The sequence below is a fragment of the Bufo gargarizans genome, chromosome 5 (genome assembly GCF_014858855.1).
Source record: "Bufo gargarizans isolate SCDJY-AF-19 chromosome 5, ASM1485885v1, whole genome shotgun sequence".
NCBI classification, from domain to species: Eukaryota; Metazoa; Chordata; class Amphibia; order Anura; family Bufonidae; genus Bufo; species Bufo gargarizans.
The window spans coordinates 28,348,781-28,368,142 of record NC_058084.1 but is presented as its reverse complement, the minus strand read 5'-3'; the positions used below and the strand labels follow the sequence as shown (position 1 = coordinate 28,368,142).

The 19,362-nt window shown below is 47.0% G+C and overlaps 1 protein-coding gene and 1 long non-coding RNA gene across 2 annotated transcripts in view; one reads left to right on the top strand and one right to left on the bottom strand.

Moving 5' to 3' along the window:
• Nucleotides 1-16,224, bottom strand: part of LOC122939216 — a 118,865-nt gene extending 102,641 nt beyond the window's left edge. The window contains exon 1 of the long non-coding RNA XR_006390104.1: nucleotides 15,717-16,224. This is a non-coding gene — a long non-coding RNA (uncharacterized LOC122939216). The remainder of the gene's footprint in view (nucleotides 1-15,716) is intronic.
• On the top strand, nucleotides 13,291-18,380 carry LOC122939214 (sericin-2-like). The gene is made up of 3 exons (XM_044295251.1): nucleotides 13,291-13,422; nucleotides 16,269-16,373; nucleotides 16,992-18,380. Exons 1-3 carry the CDS (start codon nucleotides 13,371-13,373, stop codon nucleotides 17,810-17,812), a joined length of 978 nt encoding a protein of 325 aa, XP_044151186.1. The 5' UTR covers nucleotides 13,291-13,370; the 3' UTR covers nucleotides 17,813-18,380.
• The last annotated feature ends 982 nt before the right edge of the window (nucleotides 18,381-19,362 follow it).

Here is a 19,362-nt window from a genome sequence, read left to right as displayed (position 1 = left end):
CCACAATTACATTCCTGCTAATGTTATTGGAGGTCCCTGTGCGTTATCCAGGCTGACCCCCTATCAGGAGAGCGTACAGATCAGTTACCAAGACTTTATCAGAAGACTGTTACTCTACTTTACCCCTTCTCAGCCGTACAGAAAATACAAGTTTAGTCACCTCTATATTAAGAGTGCCTTGACTGGCTATATATAATACTCATACTATAAATTCTATTGCATGTGACTTGGCTAAATCTCTTAATCATACCTCTATCGCCTTATCAGACATGCTTTTAGATCTACAAGGCGTAAAAGGAGCAGTGCTAGAAACGAGATTTGCTGTGGATTATCTGTTACTTAAACATAATATAGGATGTCAAGATTTTAAAGGAATGTGTTGCTTTAATTTATCTGACCATTCCAGATCAATCAGGTCCCATATTCAAGCGTTACATGAAATTGCCAATAATATCAAGAAGGATGTTGATTCATCCTCTTGGTGGGGCTGGTTATTGAGCTGGCTGCCGGATTTGAGTTGGTTAAGAACATTATTTATCAGTATTATAATTATAATTAGGGATGAGCGAACTCGAACTGTATAGTTCAGGTTCGTACCGAATTTTGGGGTGTCCGTGACACGGACCCGAACTCGGACATTTTCGTAAAAGTCCGGGTTCGGGTTCGGTGTTCGTCGCTTTCTTGGCGCTTTTGTGACGCTTTCTTGGCGCTTTTTGAAAGGCTGCAAAGCAGCCAATCAACAAGCGTCATACTACTTGCACCAAGAGGCCGTCACAGCCATGCCTACTATTGGCATGGCTGTGATTGGCCAGAGCACCATGTGACCCAGCCTCTATTTAAGCTGGAGTCACATAGCGCCGCCCGTCACTCTGCTCTGATTAGCGTAGGGAGAGGTTGCGGCTGCGACAGTAGGACGAGATTAGGCAGATTAACTCCTCCAAAGGACTTGATTAATCGATCGATCTGCAGCTGTGCATCATTGAGCTGCTGAAATTCAAATGCTCACTGTTTTTAGGCTGCCCAGACCGTTTGTCAGTCACTTTTTTCTGGGGTGATCGGCGGCCATTTTGTGTCTTGTGCGGTGCTGCGACCAAGTGCATCCAAGCTGCGACCAAGTGCATTTAACCCTCAATGGTGTGGTTGTTTTTTGGCTAAAGCCTACATCAGGGTGAAGCTGTCACACCAAGTGCATTTAACCAGCAATAGTCTGTTTATTTTTTGGCCATATACTACATCAGGGGCAAGCTGCGCCTGTCACCAAGTGCATTTAACCCTCAATGGTGTGGTTGTTTTTTGGCTAAAGCCTACATCAGGGTGAAGCTGTCACACCAAGTGCATTTAACCAGCAATAGTCTGTTTATTTTTTGGCCATATACTACATCAGGGGCAAGCTGCGCCTGTCACCAAGTGCATTTAACCCTCAATGGTGTGGTTGTTTTTTGGCTAAAGCCTACATCAGGGTGAAGCTGTCACACCAAGTGCATTTAACCAGCAATAGTCTGTTCATTTTTTGGCCATATACTACATCAGGGGCAAGCTGCGCCCGTCACCAAGTGCATTTAACCCTCAGTAGTGTGGTTGGTCAAGCTGTCACACCAAGTGCATTTAACCAGCAATAGTCTGTTCATTTTTTGGCCATATACTACATCAGGGGCAAGCTGCGCCCGTCACCAAGTGCATTTAACCCTCAGTAGTGTGGTTGGTCAAGCTGTCACACCAAGTGCATTTAACCAGCAATAGTGTGGTTATTTTTTGGCCATATCCCAGTCTAATTCTGTCACTAAATCCATACCGGTCACCCAGCGCCTAAATACTAGGCCTCAAATTTATATCCCGCTACATCTGTCGTTACCGCTGTACTGTTGTGGCTGGGCAAGTTATTTAGTGTCCATCAAAGCACATTTTTTGTTCAGGGTTGAAATACAATTCCCAATTTAGCAATTTCATAATTTAGTGGTTTCTGCTGTATCAGAGCTATTTGAAATCTATCCCTAAAAGGGTATATAATATTCAAGGTGCACATAGGGTCATTCAGAATAACTTCACACACACGCTACTGTGCATTTCCAAGTCTAATTCTGTCACTAAATCCATACCGGTCACCCAGCGCCTAAATACTAGGCCTCAAATTTATATCCCGCTAAATCTGTCGTTACCGCTGTCCTGTTGTGGCTGGGCAAGTTATTTAGTGTCCGTCAAAGCACATTTTTTGTTCAGGGTTGAAATACAATTCCCAATTTAGCAATTTCATAATTTAGTGGTTTCTGCTATATCAGAGCTATTTGAAATCTATCCCTAAAAGGGTATATAATATTCAAGGTGCACATAGGGTCATTCAGAATAACTTCACACACACGCTACTGTGCATTTCCAAGTCTAATTCTGTCACTAAATCCATACCGGTCACCCAGCACCTAAATAGTAGGCCTCAAATTTATATCCCGCTAAATCTGTCGTTACCGCTGTCCTGTTGTGGCTGGGAAAGTTATTTAGTGTCCGTCAAAGCACATTTTTTGTTCAGGGTTGAAATACAATTCCCAATTTAGCAATTTCATAATTTAGTGGTTTCTGCTATATCAGAGCTATTTGAAATCTATCCCTAAAAGGGTATATAATATTCAAGGTGCACATAGGGTCATTCAGAATAACTTCACACACCCGCTACTGTGCATTTCCAAGTCTAATTCTGTCAGTAAATCCATACCGGTCACCCAGCGCCTAAATACTAGGCCTCAAATTTATATCCCGCTACATCTGTCGTTACCGCTGTACCGTTGTGGATGGGCAAGTTATTTAGTGTCCGTCAAAGCACATTTTTTGTTCTGGGTTGAAATACAATTCCCAATTTAGCAATTTCATAATTTAGTGGTTTCTGCTATATCAGAGCTATTTGAAATCTATCCCTAAAAGGGTATATAATATTCAAGGTGCACATAGGGTCATTCAGAATAACTTCACACACACGCTACTGTGCATTTCCAAGTCTAATTCTGTCACTAAATCCATACCGGTCACCCAGCGCCTAAATACTAGGCCTCAAATTTATATCCCGCTGAATTTGAATACAATACATTGGGCCAAATAATATATTTGTTGTTGTGGTGAACCATAACAATGAGAAAAACATCTAGTAAGGGACGCGGACGTGGACATGGTCGTGGTGGTGTTAGTGGACCCTCTGGTGCTGGGAGAGGACGTGGCCGTTCTGCCACATCCACACGTCCTAGTGTACCAACTACCTCAGGTCCCAGTAGCCGCCTGAATTTACAGCGATATATGGTGGGGCCCAATGCCGTTCTAAGGATGGTAAGGCCTGAGCAGGTACAGGCATTAGTCAATTGGGTGGCCGACAGTGGATCCAGCACGTTCACATTATCTCCCACCCAGTCTTCTGCAGAAAGCGCACAGATGGCGCCTGAAAACCAACCCCATCAGTCTGTCACATCACCCCCATGCATACCAGGGAAACTGTCTCAGCCTCAAGTTATGCAGCAGTCTCTTATGCTGTTTGAAGACTCCGCTGGCAGGGTTTCCCAAGGGCATCCACCTAGCCCTTCCCCAGCGGTGAAAGACATAGAATGCACTGACGCACAACCACTTATGTTTCCTGATGATGAGGACATGGGAATACCACCTCAGCATGTCTCTGATGATGACGAAACACAGGTGCCAACTGCTGCGTCTTTCTGCAGTGTGCAGACTGAACAGGAGGTCAGGGATCAAGACTGGGTGGAAGACGATGCAGGGAACGATGAGGTCCTAGACCCCACATGGAATGAAGGTCGTGCCACTGACTTTCACAGTTCGGAGGAAGAGGCAGTGGTGAGACCGAGCCAACAGCGTAGCAAAAGAGGGAGCAGTGGGCAAAAGCAGAACACCCGCCGCCAAGAGACTCCGCCTGCTACTGACCGCCGCCATCTGGGACCGAGCACCCCAAAGGCAGCTTCAAGGAGTTCCCTGGCATGGCACTTCTTCAAACAATGTGCTGACGACAAGACCCGAGTGGTTTGCACGCTGTGCCATCAGAGCCTGAAGCGAGGCATTAACGTTCTGAACCTGAGCACAACCTGCATTACCAGGCACCTGCATGCAAAGCATGAACTGCAGTGGAGTAAACACCTTAAAACCAAGGAAGTCACTCAGGCTCCCCCTGCTACCTCTTCTGCTGCTGCCGCCTCGGCCTCTTCCACTGCCTCTGGAGGAACGTTGGCACCTGCCGCCCAGCAAACAGGGGATGTACCACCAACACCACCACCACCTCCGTCACCAAGCGTCTCAACCATGTCACACGGCAGCGTTCAGCTCTCCATCTCACAAACATTTGAGAGAAAGCGTAAATTCCCACCTAGCCACCCTCGATCCCTGGCCCTGAATGCCAGCATTTCTAAACTACTGGCCTATGAAATGCTGTCATTTAGGCTGGTGGACACAGACAGCTTCAAACAGCTCATGTCGCTTGCTGTCCCACAGTATGTTGTTCCCAGCCGCCACTACTTCTCCAAGAGAGCCGTGCCTTCCCTGCACAACCAAGTATCCGATAAAATCAAGTGTGCACTGCGCAACGCCATCTGTAGCAAGGTCCACCTAACCACAGATATGTGGACCAGTAAGCACGGCCAGGGACGCTATATCTCCCTAACTGCACACTGGGTAAATGTAGTGGCAGCTGGGCCCCAGGCGGAGAGCTGTTTAGCGCACGTCCTTCCGCCGCCAAGGATCGCAGGGCAACATTCTTTGCCTCCTGTTGCCACCTCCTCCTTCTCGGCTTCCTCCTCCTCTTCTTCCACCTGCTCATCTAGTCAGCCACACACCTTCACCACCGACTTCAGCACAGCCCGGGGTAAACGTCAGCAGGCCATTCTGAAACTCATATGTTTGGGGGACAGGCCCCACACCGCACAGGAGTTGTGGCGTGGTATAGAACAACAGACCGACGAGTGGTTGCTGCCGGTGAGCCTCAAGCCCGGCCTGGTGGTGTGTGATAATGGGCGAAATCTCGTTGCAGCTCTGGGACTAGCCAATTTGACGCACATCCCTTGCTTGGCGCATGTGCTGAATTTGGTGGTGCAGAAGTTCATTCACAACTACCCCGACATGTCAGAGCTGCTGCATAAAGTGCGGGCCGTCTGTTCGCGCTTCCGGCGTTCACATCCTGCTGCTGCTCGCCTGTCTGCGCTACAGCGTAACTTCGGCCTTCCCGCTCACCGCCTCATATGCGACGTGCCCACCAGGTGGAACTCCACCTTGCACATGCTGGACAGACTGTGCGAGCAGCAGCAGGCCATAGTGGAGTTTCAGCTGCAGCATGCACGGGTCAGTCGCACTACGGAACAGCACCACTTCACCACCAATGACTGGGCCTCCATGCGAGACCTGTGTGCCCTGTTGCGCTGTTTCGAGTACTCCACCAACATGGCCAGTGGCGATGACGCCGTTATCAGCGTTACAATACCACTTCTATGTCTCCTTGAGAAAACACTTAGGGCGATGATGCAAGAGGAGGTGGCCCAGGAGGAGGAGGAGGAGGAGGAAGAGGGGTCATTTTTAGCACTTTCAGGCCAGTCTCTTCGAAGTGACTCAGAGGGAGGTTTTTGGCAACAGCAGAGGCCAGGTACAAATGTGGCCAGCCAGGGCCCACTACTGGAGGACGAGGAGGACGAGGATGAGGAGGAGGTGGAGGAGGATGAGGATGAAGCATGGTCACAGCGGGGTGGCACCCAACGCAGCTCGGGTCCATCACTGGTGCGTGGCTGGGGGGAAAGGCAGGACAATGACGATACGCCTCCCACAGAGGACAGCTTGTCCTTACCCCTGGGCAGCCTGGCACACATGAGCGACTACATGCTGCAGTGCCTGCGCAACGACAGCAGAGTTGCCCACATTTTAACCTGTGCAGGACTACTGGGTTGCCACCCTGCTGGATCCACGCTACAAAGACAATGTGCCCACCTTACTTCCTGCACTGGAGCGTGATAGGAAGATGCGCGAGTACAAGCGCACGTTGGTAGACGCGCTACTGAGAGCATTCCCAAATGTCACAGGGGAACAAGTGGAAGCCCAAGGCCAAGGCAGAGGAGGAGCAAGAGGTCGCCAAGGCAGCTGTGTCACGGCCAGCTCCTCTGAGGGCAGGGTTAGCATGGCAGAGATGTGGAAAACTTTTGTCAACACGCCACAGCTAACTGCACCACCACCTGATACGCAACGTGTTAGCAGGAGGCAACATTTCACTAACATGGTGGAACAGTACGTGTGCACACCCCTCCACGTACTGACTGATGGTTCGGCCCCATTCAACTTCTGGGTCTCTAAATTGTCCACGTGGCCAGAGCTAGCCTTTTATGCCTTGGAGGTGCTGGCCTGCCCGGCGGCCAGCGTTTTGTCTGAACGTGTATTCAGCACGGCAGGGGGCGTCATTACAGACAAACGCAGCCGCCTGTCTACAGCCAATGTGGACAAGCTGACGTTCATAAAAATGAACCAGGCATGGATCCCACAGGACCTGTCCATCCCTTGTCCAGATTAGACATTAACTACCTCCCCTTAACCATATATTATTGGACTCCAGGGCACTTCCTCATTCAATCCTATTTTTATTTTCATTTTACCATTATATTGCGAGGCTACCCAAAGTTGAATGAACCTCTCCTCTGTCTGGGTGCCGGGGCCTAAATATATGCCAATGGACTGTTCCAATGTTGGGTGACGTGAAGCCTGATTCTCTGCTATGACATGCAGACTAATTCTTTGCTGACATGAAGACAGATTCTCTGTTACGGGACCTCTCTCCTCTGCCTGGGTGCTGGGCCTAAATATATGACAATGGACTGTTGCAGTGGTGGCTGACGTGAAGCCTGATTTTCTGCTATGACATGCAGACTGATTCTCTGCTGACATGAAGCCAGATCCTCTGTTACGGGACCTCTCTCCTCTGCCTGTGTGCTGGGCCTAAATATATGCCAATGGACTGTTGCAGTGGTGGCTGACGTGAAGCCTCATTCTCTGCTATGACATGCAGACTAATTCTCTGCTGACATGAAGCCAGATTGTCTGTTACGGGACCTCTCTCCTCTGCCTGGGTGCTGGGCCTAAATTTATGAAAATGGACTCTTACAGTGATGGGTGATGTGAAGCCTGATTCTCTGCTATGACATGAAGACTGATTCTCTGCTATGACATGAAGACTGATTCTCTGCTGACATGAAGCCAGATTGTCTGTTACGGGACCTCTCTCCTCTGCCTGGGTGCTGGGCCTAAATTTATGAAAATGGACTCTTACAGTGGTGGGTGACGTGAAGCCTGATTCTCTGCTATGACATGCAGACTAATTCTCTGCTGACATGAAGCCAGATTGTCTGTTACGGGACCTCTCTCCTCTGCCTGGGTGCTGGGCCTAAATTTATGAAAATGGACTCTTACAGTGGTGGGTGACGTGAAGCCTGATTCTCTGCTATGACATGAAGACTGATTCTCTGCTGACATGAAGCCAGATTGTCTGTTACGGGACCTCTCTCCTCTGCCTGGGTGATGGGCCTAAATTTATGAAAATGGACTGTTGCAGTGGTGGCTGACGTGAAGCCTGATTCTCTGCTATGATATGAAGACTGATTCTCTGCTGACATGAAGCCAGATCCTCTGTTACAGGACCTCTCTCCTCTGCCTGGGTGCTGGGCCTAAATATCTGACAATGGACTGTTGCATTGGTGGCTGACGTGAAGCCTGATTCTCTGCTATGACATGCAGACTAATTCTCTGCTGACATGAAGCCAGATTGTCTGTTACGGGACCTCTCTCCTCTGCCTGGGTGCTGGGCCTAAATTTATGAAAATGGACTGTTGCAGTGGTGGGTGACGTGAAGCCTGATTCTCTGCTATGACATGAAGACTGATTCTCTGCTGACATGAAGCCAGATTGTCTGTTACGGGACCTCTCTCCTCTGCCTGGGTGCCGGGGCCTAAATATCTGAGAATGGACTGTTCCAGTGGTGGGTGACGGGAAGCCAGATTCTCTGCTATGGGACCTCTCTCCAATTGATTTTGGTTAATTTTTATTTATTTAATTTTTATTTTAATTCATTTCCCTATCCACATTTGTTTGCAGGGGATTTACCTACATGTTGCTGCCTTTTGCAGCCCTCTAGCCCTTTCCTGGGCTGTTTTACAGCCGTTTTAGTGCCGAAAAGTTCGGGTCCCCATTGACTTCAATGGGGTTCGGGTTCGGGACGAAGTTCGGATCGGGTTCGGATCCCGAACGCGAACATTTTCGGGAAGTTCGGCCGAACTTCTCGAATCCGAACATCCAGGTGTTCGCTCAACTCTAATTATAATTGCTTCCTTGATTATCATATGTTGTTGTATCCAATGTATCCCTTCCCTCATACAGATTTTTTGTGTAATGTGTCCAAAACCCACAGATCCTGGACAATCATATGCTACTTACCTCTCAAAGAGAGAAAGAAGATATGTCATATTCATGACTTAAGAGGGGATTGAAGGGTTAAATAGAATAAGCTATATGATCTGTATGAATGACAGGATGTTGGGTGACATCATACTAGAGGGTGAATGTATTTACTTTAGCCTTATTTCCATATAAGGAATTGTTTCTACTCAGCACTATTGTAATATGAACCATATCTGTTTCCTGTATGTATGGATGTAGGTATAAGAAGCTGTATTCTCAGAATAAACTCAGAGCTGTTTCAGAGACCATATTGTGTGTGTCATTGACAGCTCTCCAGGCGCCTGTCTTTGGAGATGAAGGAGAAATTAGGGTGCATACAGAAGCAGATCTCTTTCAACAACTTTGTGCCTAGTCGTCCGGCTGTGTCCAGGTGCTTTTAGGCTTCTCCCGGTCACTGGCGCTATGGAGCCCATAAGATAATGCTGCTGCTACCTCCACTAGACTTGCTCTATATCTATACATTTATTTACTGGTCCGTGCTAGGTAGCTGTAAGGATTAGTCCACACTCCCTCAGCTTGATCAGGGCCAAGGGGCTAAAATGGCAGCTACATCCTGGACTTGTGCTGTTCCACACCTCCATGAACTTCCTACCTTCTCCTTTACTGTTCTACTTCCTATCTCTGAATTAGCTCTAAATATATATATAGGTGCTGTTCCATTTTTGGATATATATATAGTATAGAGGACCAGGCATCCTCTGTGGAACTTAGCACTCCTCGCCCATCCCCCACCCCTTGGTGCTTTTAATCAGAGAAACAATGGAGCTGGACATTCCGTTTTAGAGTAGGTCCCACCTGATGAGAAGCGACCTTGCCGTCCGGTAGGTGGGCCCGACATATTTTTGATCAATAATATGCGCTAAGAGCTTCTCCACTGCTTTGCAGTAACTATATGGTGTCATGTATTTTTGACCCTGTTCACACATTCACCTGTTTACTTAGTCTTAGCGCATATAGTGGTGTGCTGCTACTATTTTTTGTTTTGCTATATATATATATATATATATACAGGTGTGTATATATATATATATGTGGTACCAACACCCCAGAGTTGTGTTACTACACGCCTCTACCCCGCTACTATCTGTTAAGAGCCTTTATACCATCATCTAATATAATTTATATTATGTCTTCACAAATGTGCATACAAAACCATGTTAAATGCAAATTGTTCCTCTAATTTGCCTGGTGACCAGCAGCTGGCAGCAACACTTTGGCAAGGTACTAGTCACAGTTTAGTGAATGTAGGCTGGAATGGATTATTCCAGCTTAACTCCCCCTATGTGGAGAGTGGGCTGTTCCCACATCCTGCAGCATGGGTGGAGAAGGAAGTTAGAGTCAGTGTAGTCTCCCCCTGCTAGGGGAAGGCTGTGTGATAGCGTTCAGGAGATCCCCTGCATAGGGAAGACAGCAAGGACCTTGTCTCGGCTGAGATGTGGTCATATTCCCAGTCTGATCACCTTCAGCCTCAGCTGGACGAAGAAGCAGAAAACTACAGACAAACTCCAGAGTTCCAGGAAAAAAGCATCCCCTGAGAATCCATCTGTGAGTTAAAGGGGTTCTGCACTTTCATTTAACTGATGATCTATCCTCTGGATAGATCATCAGCTTCTGATCGGGGGGGTCAGCTGTTTGAGAAGGCAGCGGCGCTCCAGCAGCGGTGCTCCAGCAGCGCCGCGGCCTTCTCACTGTTTACCACCGGCCCAGTGACGGCACGACTAGTATCAACAAGCATGGGCGGGGCTAAGCTCTGTTCACTAGAATCTAACTTATCCCCGCCCATGCTAGTTGATACTAGTCGTGATGTCAGTGGGCCGCCGGTAAACAGTGAGAAGGCCGCGCCGCTGCAGTAAACAGCTGATCTGGATAGATCATCAGCTTCTGATCGGCGGGGGTCCGACACCCGGGACCCCCGCCGATCAGAAGCTGATGATCTATCCAGAGGATAGATCATCAATTAAATGAAAGTGCAGAAACCCTTTAAGTCCAGAGACTTAAGCCATTCCTCCTCAGCTAGTCTGTCCCCACACAGCAGAAGATAAGTGCAGAAGCTAACCCTGCAACAGTTACAGAGCTACCAAGCAGATGTTTATCCTGCAAGCTCAAAAGCTTAAAGCAGAAGTATTCATTCCTGCCAATTATTGCTAAAACCTGCTGGGAACAAGAGACCAAAGCTGTGTACTGCTTGGATACAAGTTATGTCAAGTAAAGAAACGTTTGAACTTCATCTAAAGGTCTGGACATAATTTTTGCTGCAAAATTCCGCTATTACTCCTACTATCACTACATTCAAATTTATTGCAAGTGAGTCAGGAGTCAGGAGTCCAGCCGTACCCAGGTAGGAGACATCATTGACACAATTACCACTACCCTATAGAGACATTCTAGGCCATTACCCCACTCTGGCATTCCTAATCTGGGACGTGCGTTATGACACCTTGGAAGGGCCTTGGGATACTAACCTGCATACGCTGCAATTGGCGTCACGAACAAATACAAACTATTATCCACCTGACCTGGCCACTGTATTAAAGTGGCATCAGCGTACCCATATCCTGGCCATTGCATAAGTGGCATCACGAACAGAATCAGATTGTGTGCCTATAACTGCTACAACAGGATCGAATTGTGTGTCTAACACTACCGCAAGATCTAAGAATTGGATGAAAACCCCAAAAATTGACTTTATTGCAGTGCCAGACAGCGCTAAACAGTGCACGCCAACACTTCAGGGGTTAATTTGCCATGTTTTTTAATGGCGCCGCTTCTTCATGGAAAACACAGGAACACCCTCTAAGGAGCGCGAAAATGATTACTACGCCTTCCTAGAAGCGGGAAAACTCAGGAGGAGAGTAGGAGACACCGTTGACACAAATATCACCACCCTACAGAGTTATTATAGGCCATTACCCCACTCTGGCATTCCTAATCTGGAATGTGCATTATAACACCTTGGAAGGGCCCTGGGATAGTACCCTGCACACGCTGCAATTGGCGTCACGAACAAATACAGACTATTATCCACCTGACCTGGCCACTGCATTAAAGTGGCGTCAGCGTATCCGTATCCTGACCATTGCACAATGACACTAGAACAGCCTGCTATGAGAAATTACAGATTTATACATCCATACATTAATACACATATACTCAAAGTTATACAGGGGCCCATGACCATCACGGAGTGGGACACTGCATACAGTATACACTCTACTGACTGAAGGACCTGACAATCCCGACATGTGACCACAGGTCCTGCACTCCTACAGCATTACATCATCATTGAGTGAGAAACAGAAACAGTACATGCAAATCAAGAAACATGTTACATTGTGCTAAACCATGAGAAGGGTGCCCAGGTCACTTCAGTTTAAGGATACAGTTTGGTGGATGGAAGTGTGGTAAAGCAGTCCTCATTGGGGCATCCCCTTTACAAGCAGATCCTGTAAAATCTGATTCCTCAGATGAGGCTGTCTTCTTCACATACTGCACCGGGTGACATCACCTCCTCAGGTAAGTGACGCACACATACCTGGCCGTCCACATAATGTAACGTGATTCCTCAGCCCAGGAAGCCTTATTCCCATAATGCACCTGATGCCATCTCTTCTCCACGTAAGTGTTGCACACATACCTGGCCGTCCACATGATGTAACGTGATTCCTCAGACCAGGCCGCCATCTCCCCATAGTGCACCTGGTGCCATCTCTTCCCCAGGTAAGTGTTGCACACGCACCCGGCCATTCACATGATGTCACATGGTACATCAGACCTGGCCGCCATCTCCCTATAGTGCACTTGGTTCCCCAGGTAAGTGATGCCACTGGTGCTATCTCCACCCTAGTTAGGTTACACGCACCCTGATGCCCACATGATGTTATGTGATTCCTCAGACCAGGCCGCCATCTCCCCATAGTGCACCTGGTGCCATCTCTTCCCCAGGTAAGTTTTGCACACGTACCCGGCCATTCACATAATGTAACATGGTACATCAGACCAGGCCGCCATCTCCCTATAGTGCACTTGGTTCCCCAGGTAAGTGATGCCACCGGTGCTATCTCCACCCTAGGTAAGTTACACGCACCCTGATGCCCACATGATGTAACGCGATTCCTCAGACCAGGCCGCCATCTCCCCATAGTGCACCTGGTGCCATCTTCCAAGGTAAGTGTTGCACACCCACCCGGCCATTCACATGATGTCACATGGTACATCAGACCTGGCCGCCATCTCCCTATAGTGCACTTGGTTCCCCAGGTAAGTGATGCCACCGGTGCTATCTCCACCCTAGTTAAGTTACACGCACCCTGATGCCCACATGATGTTATGTGATTCCTCAGACCAGGCCGCCATCTCCCCATAGTGCACCTGGTGCCATCTCTTCCCCAGGTAAGTGTTGCACATGTACCCAGACCATCTTCTTCTATTAGTCCAAGGTCCCGTTCTGATGCTCACATGGTTTAGCTCCAATACATGGCCTGAGTCATCCCACGTGTCCCATCCTGATGCCCGGCCCAAGCGGACGACCAACTTTAAGTGACGCCAATTATCTTTACCATGTTTGTGCAACTTGGGAGGAAACTGCAATATAAAAACTAATAATAGAAAGGAAAGAAGACAGAGATCTAAACATATCATCGCTAAAAGCTGTGAGCCGCCCGTTCCCAGGGCCATGGGTCTGGTCAGTGAACGTGCGATGATAACACCGCGTCTCTCCATCAGACAATAGTATATATAATAGTATCATATAAATGAGATAATTAGGTGGCACGCCTGAGATATCGATAATTATGTCCGGAAACTAGATAAATATCAGCTACTGGTACATTAATGATAATAAGGCATCAGAGGACTATATAAACGTGAACCTCCGACTGCTCCTTGTATTCACTCCTTCCAGAGGCATCAAGATGAAGGGGTTTATCATCTGTCTGCTGGTTTCTGCCCTCTGCCTGGACCTTGGTAAGAGCTTTGCAACATTTATGATTTATCATTGGACACAGCCATTGATGATTGAGCATTATGCTCCAGTCACCTCCAGAGCTGCATTCATAATTCTGCTACTTGCCTGATGTCAACAGACAGACACTGAACACCTGAGCTCTGACTGTATAACTGACATCCGCTGGTACAATGGTGGCAGGAAGTGCAGCTGTGGATGTGATTTTACCGTCTTTATAACAGAGTCAATGGTGGATTTAATGTCCGTGCCGTATAAATGATGGGTGTAGTCATTCATGCATTATGGAGATATCAAGAGGGATTTGATAAGATTTTATTGGTTGCTGCAAAAATAGCAAAAAAGAAAAAAAAAGACAATTTATGGGGTTTTATAATCACTAAAGAGCCCCCAGCAGCCCCCGAGACCCCCTCCTGGCTCTCCTTGGGTCAGTCGCCATGTGCCCTACAGCGGCCACTACAGGTGAAGTGTAGCATTACATGCGGCCATTCAGATAAACAGACCCGGACCACCAGAGCGAGAACTGCTGCCAAAGGAGGGCTCTGAATTACTGCAGGCGCACGGGAAAGCTGGGTGACACCCTGTGCTGGAGCTACAATGGCGCCTATTACTTCTCGTACATGGTACACACATGGTTAAGGAGTAATACCAGCATAGAAAGGGTTAGTTGTATCACGCCTCGGTCTGACGTAGTAAAGTGCAGGGCGCATTGCACAACCTCGAAGGTGGGAAAAATAATTGGACGGTTGTGCAACGGTGACGGTGTTAGTATTCATATCAGGAGATCCCCTCTGGGCGAGGAGGGGTTAAGAATGTGCTGATCTTAATTATAAAACTTCTAAGGTTTCAATTATTTGATAAATTAAATCTGTAAATCATAAGCGAGACGGGCGGGATGTTGTGCTGGGCCGGGTGCATGGAGGCTGGAGAAGCAGCGGTACCGCAATGGTGCACTGCGCGGGGTACAGCAATAGAGGGGGTGCAGGCTCAAGTCTGGGTACCAGCCCTCTGGTCTGATACATAAGGTTACATTGTAGCTAGTGAGGGGCCCAATGCCGTATTCCGGCTGCAGCGTGCCCCCCAGGGACTGACTCCCATTTCTAGGATCACCGGCCTGATCCTGACCATAGCCAGACCACGTGAAGCCGCCACTGAGCTGCATTGTAATTAGATCAGGTTCACTCAGTGGGTTTGCCCAGGATTACAAAAGCATGGCTGCTCTCTGCTCTCTTCTACAAAGAGCGCCACGCCTGTCTATAGGATGTGTCCGGTATTGCAGCTCAGTTCCACTGAAGTAAAGAAGATTGAGTTGCAATACTACACACATCCTGTGGACATGGGATGGCGCTGTTTTTGGGAAGCAGCCATAGTTCATGTACATATGATGTTCATTAGTTATACATCATCTTATACTCCAGTCACATCCAGAGCTAAATGTACACACACAGTTGTTAATGTATATCTTCTGCTCCCGTCACACCAAGAGCTGAATTTACAATTCGGCTGTTCAGGGGCGTAGCTAAAGGCTACGCAAAAGTTCAGCTTGGGCCCCCTTCCCTCAGTGCTGTGTGGCCAGGGGCCCCTCCTCTCATGCCAAATTCTTGACCTAACCCCTTCCCTCCAGTCAGAGGTGTAACTTGAAGATTCTGGGCCCCAGTGCAGAATCTATAACTGAACCCTCCCAGCGTGAACTTTCTATAAAACCGGTGTCTTCTTATGTGCAAAATGGGACTTTGGGCCCCCTCTGCACCCCCTATAGCTACGCTTCTTCTGCTGTTACATCATGTCTTATACTCCAGTCACAACAAGAGCTGTATTTACAATTCTGCTGTTATATCCAGTCTTATACTCCATTCCACTCACATCTGCATCTACAGATCTGTTGTTATTTTGTCTTGTAATCCAGTCACATCCAGAGCTGCATTCACAATTCTGCTGTAACTTTTTGTCCTATACTCCAGTCGCATCCAGACATGAATTCGCCATCCAGCTATACTTTCTTATACTCCAGTCGCCTGAGACTGCACACCTCTCACAAAGCAGCACAATAGCTTTACACATGTTTTACATATTCTGAACCAGCAGGGGGCAAAAGTGAGATGGGAGGACCTGCAGAATTGTGAATGCAGCTCAGGCTGTGACTGGAGTATTACACATGATGTAACCTGAGATCAGTATGAGATACGCTACATTCACCTCTCCATGACCACACAGGGGTTGAGTTGATATGACATCACTCATGGCTCACCTTTCTCTTGGCTGCGTCCTTACCTGAGCCGGTGTCTCTATATCTCACCTGGAAGAAACTGAGATCCTTGATGTCTATAACAATTACAGCAACCGGGATGAGCAGAGAGCACAATACACAATGTAGAAATGTGCTGCCAATGTTCTGCTGTTGAACCGCCATCATACGGCTTTAACCACATGCACATTAAAGTTGTCTGATGCTGCCAGTTATCACTCACAATGACTAAATCAACTCACGCCCAGGAATCTGCATACAATGAGGATGCCAGGGAGTGCATAACATAATAATAAAAGGCACTGATCCTCCCTTTTTGCCCTGTGGGATTCTCCAACTTTTTGAAAAATATCTTTGTGCACCAGGCTTTAGTCCAGTTCTCCCAGGATATCGATTTTTCTGGGTACTAAGAGACATCGTCATTTTCAAGGACAGGACGGGTCATACTGCAGATTTGTGGCCACAATCATCACTACGGTGGCGCTGAGTACTTGTCCTTTATCCTTCCCAAAGTCCAGCTAAGCAGAGGTGTATAGGCTCCATGTTTGTAGATATCTACACACCCTGTCCTTATTAATAACAGCCTCTTCTCTCTTTGTACAGCTCAGTCCTTTCAATGCTATTATTGCCAGGAGCAAAGTGAATGCAACGAGGTAAAAGAGTGCCCGCCGGAGTCAAGAGCGTGCAAGATCACCATAACCCGTGCAGGTGAGAGACGAAGGGCATTTGTCTACACATATAACATTTACAGTCTTCAGTTCGGGATTAATTTCTATATTAGTTGTAGTTGGGATCCATTTTTGAGTTTGACCTGTAGAGGCCCACATTGTTGACCCCTCATCTCTAGAACCTCTGTGAAAGACTTGAAGGTTTCACAGGTCTCTATCGAATCTGAATTAGAGACAGATGGTGCCCTACTGGCAAGATTATTTTTTATGCTTCTAGATTGGAACCATCAGGCAAGCAGTGGACACCAACCAATCATATCTTGGACAGATCTTCCAGCCACACCGAGTCCCCATTTATATCTAGTTGACTCCTTTTGTGAAAAGGAGTGACAACCCTTCTTGGGGCTGCAAAATTGTGTCCCAAATAGTTGTCAGAAAAAAGTACAGTTAAGGGTGGTGACCAGTCCCATTGATGGCTTTAGGTAAAGGCTCAGGCGGTCCAAAGGCTCATTCATGATAACCTGAGCATTCAGTCACCGATAGTCAGGCAGACATATAAATATATTAAGAACCCAGTTGGCCACCATTTTAAAAGAAAAGTTACAAAAATGTTTCAAGAATTTTGGAATAGGATGTCTCATTGTGATTTGTTTTTCAGATGGAATACAGAAGGTCTCCAAAGATTGTGCCCTCAACTGTGAAGACCAAAATTTCTCATTCTGCTGCACTTCTGAACGATGCAACGACTTTAATATTCAATCAAGTGAAGGTGGCCTCTCCAACTCTGCTTCTTCCACAAGTAGTGGCACTGGAAATGCCGCTGGTATTTCTGGTGCTGCCACTACTAATTCCTCCACTGGAAGCTCATCCAGTAACACCAGTTACCCGAATACCATGACCGGCCCCAACAGCAGCTCTGACACTAATAATTCCTCTGCTGGTAACTCAGCCAGTGGCACCAGTTACTCTAATGGTATGAACGGCCCCAACAGCAGCTCTGCTACTAATAGTTCCTCCACTGGTAACTCAGCCAGTGGCACCAGTTACTCTAATGGTATGAACGACCCCAACAGCAGCTCTGCTACTAATAGTTCCTCCACTGGTAACTCAGCCAGTGGCACCAGTTACTCTAATGGTATGAACGGCTCTGCTACTGATAGTTCCTCCACTGGTAACTCAGCCAGTGGCACCAGTTACTCTAATGCTATGACCGGCCCCAACAGCAACTTGAATACAGTAAACAACAGTGGGCACGTATCTAGCTCCAACTCTTCCACTAGTACTTATAACAACAATAGCAGCTCATCCGCGGGTTCATCTGCCACCATTTACTCTACCGGTGGATCATCTTCTCATGGTGGATCATCTTCTCATGGTGGATCATCTTCTCATGGTGGATCATCTTCTCATGGTGACTCATCCAATTATGGCTCCTCCCCATCAAAAATAAAAGAGCATTCAATTAAGTCTAGGAGATAAATCAGGAAGATATCCAGAGCAAGGGGTCCTGGAAGATAAAATTGCACAATCTACCCATCAATAAGGTCACATACCACCCTATATGTTAGTGGCCTCCAACCTGTGGCTCTTGAGTCTTAGGGAAACCATAACTCCTAGTATGATCTGACAGCTACATGCATGCTGGGAGTGGTATTTTGCCAACAGCTGAAGAACCACAGGTTGAAGACCTAGATGAATTTTATTTTTCTTTAGTTGATGAGATCATATTGCAATTAGTTCAAGTGGGCATGTGGTTCTCCCACCCTTAAGAGTAACTGTGACCATTATATCAGTATACCCCTACGTCTTAAATGTGTTGACTAATGAACTAATTCTGCTTGCAGGGTTCAATGGGCTGCATAGTTCCAATATGTTGTATGGGTTTCATGAGGAGCTGGATACTGTAGGCACACAACCACTAGTGCTGCCCCATACAGTAGTGTTGTTGCCTACATTTTATGTTTAGTAGTCAGTGCTTACTGTACATTTTTACAATATAATCTTATAAAAGCAGTATAATTATATGCAATAAACGTATTGTACTCTCGGACGTAGTGTTGTCGGCCATTCTTCCTTCTATTATTGTGACCATGGAGCAATGGAAAGAACAGAAATGGTGGCTGACATTTTGATAGCGGATAATAAAGTTACTAAAAGTTAGGCTCTGCCCCTTCACTAGACGACATTAACCATGAGATTCCCTAAATCCACAGGAAAAAATACGTGTTTTCCCACTTGGTTTATTCCGGTGACTTCCGGTGACTTCTTCACAGGTCACAGGTATGAAGCTCCCCAATGAACCCTCAACTCTCCCTCTCTACGTGGGTAAATCATTTAAACTCAGCAGCACATAAGATTTATTTTTCCAGGCCTCACATTTTAAGGAATTTTGGTACTGACTATGGGGTTGCAGACCCCTCAGGAACTGTCCTAGTACTTGAACGGGCAGTCTGCCCGTGCCATGAAATATAATATGTCTAAGCTAATACTGTGAAATGCTAGCTTTAGTAACAAAGTGAAACAAAAAAAAATAAATACAGAAGAAAGAAAGAGTAGTTAAACACAAATGTTTTTGGCCCCGATAAATGATATTCTCATATTTCATGATAGAATACTTTTCCCGGATTTCCTTCTAATAATACATATTCAAAATGAGAAAAGAAGACCAGGAAAACGTAATCTGATTGAGCTGAGGTTTACAAAGTATTAACTGCTGGTGGAGCTTGGTCACTGATCATTCAAGGTGCTTCCCTCTTTATTTTTTGGTTCTGCAGGGTGTATTTAGGTCAGAGTCACATTAATACTGGGTGGCATCTCTCCTTACTGCCATACAGGCTGCCACTCGGTGGCATGCTGGTGGTCATTCCGATGCTGGATATCCTCCTGTGGTCATTCCAAGCTCTTTCATCTAGAACCAAGGTGGCTTTTGGCTGCTGTGCATGGGAGATCTCTCACCCTACCTGGTCCCAGAAATTCTCGATGGGGAGAGTTCTGTTGATTGAGCTGGAGGGGAGCTGCTGGAGACCCTG